This window comes from Entamoeba nuttalli (assembly GCF_000257125.1).
Source record: "Entamoeba nuttalli P19 unplaced genomic scaffold asmbl_2645, whole genome shotgun sequence".
Taxonomy (NCBI): domain Eukaryota; phylum Evosea; order Mastigamoebida; family Endamoebidae; genus Entamoeba; species Entamoeba nuttalli.
In genome coordinates, this window is record NW_008575490.1 from 1 (window position 1) to 10,203 (window position 10,203).

At 29.4% G+C, this 10,203-nt stretch overlaps 4 protein-coding genes across 4 annotated transcripts; 2 read left to right on the forward strand and 2 right to left on the reverse strand.

Moving 5' to 3' along the window:
- Positions 1 to 288: 288 nt before the first annotated feature.
- Positions 289 to 2,090, forward strand: ENU1_036030 (ankyrin repeat protein, putative; the record flags this gene model as incomplete). Its single annotated transcript, XM_008857428.1, has 3 exons — positions 289 to 494; positions 539 to 1,913; positions 1,971 to 2,090. The coding sequence occupies 3 exons, from the start codon at positions 289 to 291 to the stop codon at positions 2,088 to 2,090; spliced, it is 1,701 nt and encodes a 566-aa protein (XP_008855650.1).
- A 412-nt stretch (positions 2,091 to 2,502) lies between these two features.
- ENU1_036040 (replication factor C subunit 4, putative) lies at positions 2,503 to 3,492 on the reverse strand (the record flags this gene model as incomplete). The annotated part of the gene is made up of 1 exon (XM_008857429.1): positions 2,503 to 3,492. The coding sequence occupies one exon, from the start codon at positions 3,490 to 3,492 to the stop codon at positions 2,503 to 2,505; it is 990 nt and encodes a 329-aa protein (XP_008855651.1).
- Positions 3,493 to 3,582: 90 nt separating this feature from the next.
- ENU1_036050 (GTPase-activator protein for Ras family GTPase) lies at positions 3,583 to 5,179 on the forward strand (the record flags this gene model as incomplete). The annotated part of the gene is made up of 3 exons (XM_008857430.1): positions 3,583 to 4,942; positions 4,993 to 5,050; positions 5,131 to 5,179. The coding sequence occupies 3 exons, from the start codon at positions 3,583 to 3,585 to the stop codon at positions 5,177 to 5,179; spliced, it is 1,467 nt and encodes a 488-aa protein (XP_008855652.1).
- A 96-nt stretch (positions 5,180 to 5,275) lies between these two features.
- On the reverse strand, positions 5,276 to 10,126 carry ENU1_036060 (filopodin, putative; the record flags this gene model as incomplete). The annotated part of the gene is made up of 1 exon (XM_008857431.1): positions 5,276 to 10,126. One exon carries the CDS (start codon positions 10,124 to 10,126, stop codon positions 5,276 to 5,278), a length of 4,851 nt encoding a protein of 1,616 aa, XP_008855653.1.
- Positions 10,127 to 10,203: the final 77 nt, after the last annotated feature.

Genomic DNA, 10,203 nt, shown 5'->3' on the forward strand with positions numbered 1-10,203 from the left:
CATCTGTTTCAGTGACATAAAGAATGTTAGATGAAGAAAATACAATATCTTTGATAGGTGAGGGGAATTTGTAGGTTGATTCTTCATTGTTAATACAATGTAAAGGGGTGACTAAAGGAGACATTTTCTTAACAACTGATTTAGGCTGATGAGAAGAAAACATAAAGTAACAAAGAAAGCAAAGTTCTAGTTTTGAAGAGAAAAAAAGACGAAAACATAGAAATTGACACAAAAAACGAGATTTTTTTCCATTAATAAAAACAATCAAAACTAAAAAAAACTATGTAAATGGAAAAAGAAACAAATAAACCACTTCATTTTGGACTAGAATTACTTGTGAATGATAAAGAGTCACTTGTTAATTATATCCAAGGATTACTGCTTCAAAGAAAAGAAGAAGAAGCAATGGAATTATTAACTGTTTTAGATTGTAAAACTTGGTTATCAAAATGTAAAGGATTCAATAAATTATATCATTGCATTGTTGCGTTGGGGTTTGTTGGTTATTTTTTAATATAACTTTTTATTAATTTCTAAGACACCTTCACATTGTTAAATTTCTTGTTTCAACTTTTCCCAATGATGTAGACGTAAAAAATGTTATAGGGTCAACACTTTTATTTACTTCTATTGAAAATAAACAAGATTTTATCACAGAATTTCTTATAGAAGTTGGTGCTGATATTAATGTTGTAAATGATCATGGAACAACATTGTTACATCTTCTTGTACAAAGAACAGGTGAACTTTACCTTGAATTAATGAGAGAAATTATTATCAATAATAGTTCTTATGTTAACAAACAAAATATGAATGGTGAAACGGCACTTCATCTTGCATGTTTAGTAGGTAATATTAAAGCGATTCAATTACTACTTAAAGAAGGTGCACAAGTTATCATTGAAACAACATGTGGAAAATTACCTATGAATTATGCTATTGAATCTCCTCATGTTGATATAATAATTAAACTTTTAAACAATTATGAACAAAAAGAACTTGAATCCCATACACCAGTAAGTTTTTTGGAAAATAATTCATTAGAACTACCTGAATTAAATGAACAAAATTCAACAGGAAATTTTTCTCCAAGAAAAAGACATAACTCAATAAAGAAAATTCTCTTTAAACCATTAAAAGTATTTGGTTCTGCTGCGAAATTAACAGTTGAGAAAGTTTTAATTGAAGATAAAATGATTCATCTTCTTAATTTAATAAATCAACAACAAGAGCTTATTGATAAAATGAAGCCAAACAATCAATTACCAGAAATAGATTCAAAAATAAACAAACCAAGCATTAATGAATTAAAACTAAAAAAATATCGAATTATTGTTCTTGAAACAACTCATGACTATTCTATATTAGATCAATTAATATTTTTACAGAAATTAATTAAACAATATCCATCTTTAATAGATGCTTGTGATATAATATGTACTTTTGGATTTACATCTTTTAATGCTTGTTGTTTATTAAAAAATCAAATTGAATTATTGATAAATATCCTTCCTACTTTAATTCAATATACTAATGAATCAAATACAATTAAATATTATCAAAGTGTTGCAATGAAATTATTCGGAGATAACACCGTAAATACATTGAACAATAAGTTATTAATATTTTATTATAATAATAATCATAAACTTCAATCCTCTCAATCCCAAGACTTTGTCAAAGACTTATGTTATAAGACATGTACTTCATCAACTCATTCTCTTTCATTAACTTCAATTACAACAAACCCAACAATATTAGCTATTCGACATTTTAATTCACTTGGAATTCAAACAAAAGATATTGCTGTTCTCTGCATTGGAAGTGAAAGACATACCTCTTTTTTCATGGAAGATAGATATCAAGAAGAACAATTGAAACAATATATTTCTTCATTATCAAAAGAACTCAAAGTTAGTTAAATTTTATTCTTATTCTAATATCTATTAATAAATATTTATCATAACTAGCAAAAAGAAATTGAAGAAGAATGTAAAATAATATTAGGAGATCAGTATTATAAAATAGAATTAGATGATGACATTCTTTCACAAACAACACAGAATTGGATTGTCCAAAATTGGAAATAATAATAATTATTATTAAATTGTAATAATTTAATTAAATATCTTTCATTAAATTTAATTCATAACTAATAAAGAATATAGAAATATTCATAAAAACTAATCATGAACCAAAACAATACTATTGTATAAATATTACAACTATCTTCTTATAAATATTTCATGAAACTTTTTTTGGTCATATAACAATAACCATTTTTTTATATCTATATCTTCACATCATAATTAAATTGTTTTTTATGATTGAAAAAAGAAAAAGTAAGAGATGGAATTACTTAAATATTTTATTTCATATCTAACCGTTATACGAAAGTAAAATATTATTAAAAATTGAAACGTTATGTTGTCGTTCAAACAATTAACAGTTTTTAACTACTAAAAGTTAAGTAAAAAAATTAACAAATAAAAAAGAATTAAACTATGGATTTAATGTTAATTTGTGATAAAACTTAAATAATGAACATAACAATGCACAGATAGTAAACAAAGGATCTGTTTTATCTATTAAAGTAGCATCAGACTGTGCTATTAACTGTAAGAATAAACATCGTTCTTGATTAGTTAAGTTAACACAGTCTTCAATATAAACATCTCTCAGTTGTGAAAGAATAGAATCAGCTGAAAAGTTTTGTTCAACAACTAATGACATTGCCTTTAAATATAAATCATTCACACTTCCATTTTGACATAAATGAATTATTTCAGTGATTTCTTTTGAAGGAACAACACCCGCAACATTAGAAATGTCTTGTGGTGTTACAGAATGATTTATACCTTGTGATAATTTTTGAAGTAATCCAATTCCATAACGTAAATCACCTTCACTCAATATAGAAACAGCTTGAATAGCTTCATTTGTAACAGAAAATCCTTCTTTTTCACAAATCATTTGTAACCTATTTGATACTATTTCTTTTGGTAATGCACTAAATCTGAATTTAATACATCTAGATGAAATTGGTGGCAAAATACGACTGATGTAATTACAAATTAAACAAAATCGAGTATTTTTTGTAAAATCTTCCATCATTCTTCTTAATGCAGTTTGTGCATCTGGGGTAAGTGCATCTGATTCATCTAAAATAATTAATTTATAATCAGGAATTCCATCGTAATGAGTTACATCTTGCATAGCATAATTTTTTAAAGTCGTTCTAACCATCTCAATACCTCTTTGATTAGAAGCATTTAATTCTAATACACGTTCTTTAAAGTATCCCTGAAATAGTTCATGTGCAACAGCAAGTATTGAAGTAGTTTTTCCACTTCCAGGAGGTCCAAAAAATAATAAATTTGGTAATCCACTATTCAGTGAAGATTTAAGTAACTTGATCACTTCTTCTTGTCCTTGAACATCATCAAGTGTTTTTGGACGATATTTCTCAGACCATGCATTTTGTCCGCTCATTTAATATTTGAGTTTTAATAGTTTAACTTAATAGTTCTTTTATTATTTTAAATTAAAAACTTGAAAAGGTTATTTCTAATTCTCTTTTTAATGACTGAAGAAATACAACCTCCTTCTTTAGATTTACCGTCTCCTCGATTTATTGAGTCTTTAGAGTTTCAACCAATTGACCCAAAAATAAAGGAACAATTTGACAATTTGTTATTTTCTAATGACCATGTTTTACTTGAAGCACTTACCCAAACACTTATTATCCGTTCGCCATGTGAAGAGGCAACAACAAATGCACATGAAATTATGATGTATTATTTTCATCATGGAAGAATGAACTCATTATTTACTTGGGCTTTTGAAAAAGAATTATGTAATAAAGGACAAGAGACAAATACGTTCTTTACTCCTGACTCATTATTTTTACAATTATATCATGCATATGCCAAGGAATTCTTGATGAATTATTTACTTGCTAGTTTAAAACCATCATTAGAAGAATTAGTTAAACCTCAGTCAAGAAGAATAAGTCTTTCTTCAGGTATTCAGTCATTGTCTTTTGATGATGAAAGTCAATTATCGAGAGAAGATTATAAAGCATTTCAAGACTTTTTAGTTAGACTGATTTCTCAATGTAATGATAACTTATCAAATAATTGTCAAGCTTTACCACAACACTTTTCACAACTAATTCAATCGATTAGTGCAATATTACGTTCTCACAGAGTAAATAAAAGAGATATAGTGAAAAGTGTATTTAGAGAATTATTTTATAATTACACATTATCTCCATTAATCACAAATGCAGAAAAATATATTCCAGGTGCATGTTCCATTGATTATATCAATAACAGGTATCGTTTAAATTTCTTTAGAATGACTTTAGAAAATCTACATTCCAGTGATTGTCATCCACAAGATAACTTTTTGTTTGAAATTATTCCACTTATATCTAATCCAGATCCTTGTAATGATATATTATCATACTTACTTAAACAGCCGTATGAAGAAAAATATCAAATTGATACAATTCAGTGTCATCATGACTTCAATACTTTTATTGTAATTATTAAAGAAAACATATTAACTACTCTTGACTTTCTTCCACGAAGAATTGGAGATGACTTAATTGATCTTGTTGGAGCATGTCATTTTGTATTAGACGATTATCAAATCTATCGATCGTTAATGGACTCAATTAATTTATATAATGAAGACTACAACACTCAAATGTGTAAGTCAATTGCAATTTTAGATCATACAAAAAATGAAATAAAAACATTAGAAAAACAATTCTTAAAATTACAAAAGTCATTAAATAAAATTCAGAATGAAAACCTTGAACTTCAAACTAAATTAGAATTAACAAAGCCTTTTTCTATTGTTCTTGAAGATAAATATCAAAAAATTCCTTTTGATGTTTACCTATTGAAACACGAAGAAAGCCCTACTTTATCTAGTTTGTTTTATATTAATTTCATTGCAGAAGAGATAATAACTTTATTACAGGAAAGAAAATTGATAATTCATTACAACCTGATGATAAAACCAAAAAAGGTTTTGGATTGTTTGTTATTATTAAAATTTTAATGGATTATTTCTATAAAGTAAAAGTAACATTTCTTAAATAAATTACTTATTTCATAGATTTAAAAGAAATAAAAAAGGAAATTCTCATAAAGATTCTATTAAATAAATCAAGTTCATTGTTATTCGTTATTTTTCTCTTTTTTAAAAAATAAATAATAAAACTCTTTTGATTAAACGAATGCAATTAAACGATAATTTTGATTTATTCCTTTTGTCTTCGCTTAGCCAATAAAGCAGCTAATTCATTAGAAGGACCATTGCTTTCTTCAACAGGGAGTGGTTTTTGTGAAACTCTTGGTGATACTTTGAAATTACGTTGTGGGACAGCAGGCTTATCAGTTGAAGGAGCAGATTTAAGTGCACCAACACGTGGTTTGTCTTGAACAGAGCTATTTGAACTCTGAGGCTTTAATGGAGTAGTACGACTAGCTGTTTCTTCTTGTTTAGGCTCCTCAGGTTTTGGAGTTGGTCTTGTTCTACCAATGAATCCATTAACCCTTGGGTGTGTGGGATTGGCTGGTTTATTTAATGTTTCAGTATGAGTTGTATTACCACTTCCTGTTGAGGCATTTAAAGAAGCAGCAGCATTAACAATATTATTAAGAGCAGCTTGTTGGTCAGCAGGTCGTTGTTTGTTAGCTAAAAACCCACCTCTAGCTGGGGTGGCAGGACTAGGCTTAGTTGTAGTAGTACTTGGTTTAGTTGCAGTGGTAGTACTTTTAGAAACACTATATCCACCAACTTTGTTTGTTTTAGATGCAGGGACTTTTGGAACACTTCTAGCAGAAGAAACACTAGATGGAATTGGTTTCTTAGCATTACCATAACGAGCTCTTCTCATTCTTAACAACTCTTCTTGTGCTTGTTGTAATTCTTTTTCAATATTAGAAATATTGACTGAAGCTTCCATAAGCATAATTCTTAATTGTTGTGCATTTCTTGCTTTTGGTGGTGCAACTTCTGAACGAGCATCAGCACCTTGAGAGACTGTCTTAACAAATGCTGATTGTGAGTCAGTAATTTTCTTAATTGTTGAAGCAAGTTTATCCCTCATAGGATCGTCTAAAGCTAAATTAACCATAGAAGCAGCTTGTAATTGCATAGCATTAGCAGCAACTGATTTGGCACAAGCAACCAACATAGCCTCACTTGGTTTATTATGAATAACTTGATCATTAGCAGCTTTGACTAAATATTGGATACATCCAGTGACTGTCTTAGCAGCAGAGATAAGACCTTCCTCCCAATTGGCATCACGGTTATAAACATCTTTCTTTTCTTTAGCTGTTTCTTCTTTAGTGATATTCTTCTGTGCTACTGTAGCATTTGAAATTAAATCAGAAGTAAAGTTAATCAATGTTTGTGCTTCTTCTAAGATAGCAACAGATATGTCTGTTTGATCCAATACAAGTGCTGTTCTTTTTCTTGGTACAGCTGCTGCCTCATTAGCAGCAACAGCAGCTTCATAAGCGGCTTGTTGCTCAGCTTGTAACTGTTTCTCTTTTTCCTCCTTTTTCTTTTTAGCTATTTCAAGAGCAGCATTAATTTTGCCTAAGGCATTATTAATAACATTTGCTGCTCCAACAAGTTCTTTTGTTGCAGCATCTTGAATCTCTTCTTCTTTAGTTTCTTGTTGTTCAACAACATCATCTAATACAATATCTTTCATAACCTCATCCATTTCAGCCCAAATGTCTGCTAATTCGGCTTGTTTCTTAGCAATTTCATCATATTGTTCTTCTAAAGATAAGTCAACAACTCCTTTCATTTGGTCAGCAAGTCTTTTTGATGCATCTAACAATCGTTTTCTGAAATCACCTTTTTTAGCAGTACTTGCATAAGCCTTAACTGCTCTATAGTTCTTTCTGTTTTGTGCTTGAATCTTTTCAAATAATGCAGGAAGATCTTCTAATGGTGTTTCTCTTATCTTCTTTAATGGATCAGCCATGGCTTTAATTGACTCCTCAATTTGACTTTTAGCTTTACTTCTAACACCTTCTACATTAACTGTTTGGACTTCAAAGTCTTCAGCAACAAGTTCTCCAAGTAATAATTCAATTTCATTTTCAATATTATCAAATTCTTCTTTCTTAGTAACAACAACTTCTTTACGAGCTTGTTTAGTGTTATTGAATAAATTATTCAATCGAGCCATATCAAATGTTGCTCTTTCAGCTTCATTACATGCAAATTCAAGTGCACTACGTGAAGAATTATCTTCAATTAATGGAAGTGTTTCTAAAACTTCAACAATTAAATCATATGATTTAGGTGCAAATTCTTTACATTTTTCTGGTAATTGAGCACCTTGTTCATCTACAGGTAATGATAATAATTTAAGCATCTCTTCTACTTGTTCATTCATTGACCTAGTAACTTTTAACATTTGTTTTTGAATGTTTTTATCTTTAATATGTCCATTTTTAATAACTCTTCTAACTTGTGCAGCAAGAGCAATTCTACGAGCAACAGCCGTTTTAGTCATAGAATTAAGTGCAAGTCCTTGCATATTTTCTCCAACTTCTTCCATTCCACATCCTTCCATTAATTTTTCCATAGCTTGTCTCATTAAAATACAATCATCTTCTACAAGCTCACCTCTTTCTCCACTCTCAAGTTTATCTCTAATTACAAAGAATTTTTGTACAACATCTTTAAAGTCATCTAAAATAACTGCAACCTGTTCTTGATTACCTTCATCAATTTTAGCTTTAGCAACACTCTTACATGTTTCTTTTGTGTTCTCAAGAATATCTTCTAAATTATCAATACTCATTTCAACTTGAACTGGAGTAACTAATGGATCACTTAATTGTGCTAATTCATTAAATACAGCTGACAAATTTTGAATCATTGAAAGTAAATCTTTTTCTGCATCTACTCCACTCATTTGAGTTCCTGCCATTAATGCATCCCAATTCATTTTAATTGTATTAACTTGTTCATATAAGGCTTGCATTTCAGGTGATTCCTGTAAAACTCCATATGACTCTATTAATGAAAGATAATTAGCAAGTGATACATCCATTGTATTCTTCATTTCTCCCATTAATTTTTGACATCCTTCTTCACTTGAGGTAACTGCAAGAAGACGCATAGCAGCAATTTCATTTTGTCCAAGTGTAACAAGAGCTTTATTAGCTTCAACAATTTTCTCTCCTTGAATATTCATTTCAACAGACATAGCTGCAAGGTCAAATAACCCTTCTCCAACAGCTCTTGACAATTCATGTAATAACATTTGTGATCCATTATCATTTACTGTAGCTTGTCCACACATAGCTTGAACTGATACAACTGAAGCTTGTAATACAAACATTTCTGGTGCTAAAATTTCAGCTTCTTGAACATTTGATTCAATTAATACAGCAGTTTGAAGTCCATTTTCATGACTTTCAATTAATTCTTGTGCAGACTCTGTTGCTTGACGACAAGCAACTAATAATTGTTCTTCATCTTCATCAGCATTCATTACACAACTACCAAAATCAACACTTTTTGATGCACAAAATTGTGTAAATAAGGCATCAGTTTGTATAGTTAATTCATTTAAGGCATTAGTAACAGTAGCTTTATCTGTTGAATACAAATCAGAAACAAGTTGTCCAATAGATTGGGCTGATTCAACCATAACTTCAGCAGAAAATTGAACAGGCTCAACACTTGTTTCTTCAAATGTCATTTGTTGGTATTTATCCACACATAATTGAACTTGTTCTTGTGTATCACTTTGAGAAACAACTTGAGCAACTTGGGAAGTTTGAGAAACTTTAGGAACTGCTTTCTTTTTCTTAGTATTATCAACTCCAGTAGGAACATCTTCAATTTTGTCAGTAATAGAATATTCTGGCTCAACATCTTTTTCTGCAAGTTGTGCCTCTTTCTTTCTCTTTGTAATTAAGTCAATATATCCTGAGAGTGTAGCAGAAATTAAATCACCTTCTTCAGTAATTAATGTAATATAATTAGTTGAGTGATTACCTAAATCAAGAATAAAGACATTCTTACCAACTGCATAACGTGCAATCTTTGAAATAACCCAAATTTCCTGATTTCCACCATCTTCATCAGCTAATAATACATAGTCTTTACAAATACCAAAAATTTTTGGAATTTCTTTTGCTTTACCAACTTTTCTAATACGAACTTTGAAAATATCAAGTCCATAAGTCTTTTCATGCATTACAAGTTGACAATATTGATATTTAGCTTGCATTTGTTTTGTTGTCATACTTTTATTCTTCCATTCTTTAATAACAGCAAGAAGTTGTTTTGCTGTAACTTTTTTTTTGCAATTCTCTGGGAAATATTTCTTGATATCTGGTAATCTCTTTTCTAGTCCTTTTGGATTTAAATCTATATCACCATATCTCTCATCAAAAGAACCATATTCTACAAGACAATTTAATGCAACTAATGGAATTGCTTGATCCATATTAAATGGAATCATTCCTTCAATAACTTTAAAGGTACAATCAGTATATAATAAATGTAGTTGTTGTTGGTCAGTATCATTTACATTTCTATCCCTGAAATAAAACCTCTTCTTCAAACGAATTAATAACTGGTCTTCTGAATTAATTTGTTCATAAAATACTCTTAATGGATCAAGCCACTGATTAGTTTCTTTCTTTGTTGTTTCATTATATACCTTTAATCCATATTCATCAGTATAAAGAATATTAACCTTTTCTCCAATAAATTGGAGTAACTTCTCTACTGTTAAAGTAACATTAACTTGGAATGTCTTAATGGTCTTATCAATTAACTCAAATTTAAATCGTTGATTTAATGGTCTAATATCAAGTGTCTCGGTAGAATCATAACCAGCAGCAGCGAGAATTTGGTTTGGAAGAAATAGTGTATGTCGTGTTGGTTGCCATAAAATAAATTCTCCTTGAGGTCGCTCTGGAAGTTTATCTAAAGCTTTATCAACTATTTGTGCAGCAGTATCAGTATCTAATACAGCAACTGATTTAACTAAATCAACAGAGGCTGTTGGACTAGTATTATCTTTAAAGATAAAATGTATACGGAGAATTACTTGTGTCATATCTTTTATCTATGGGATCTTTTTTAGTTCGACTTATTTTTTTTTTGTTTTTTGTGCTTTAAAACATTCTATTAATA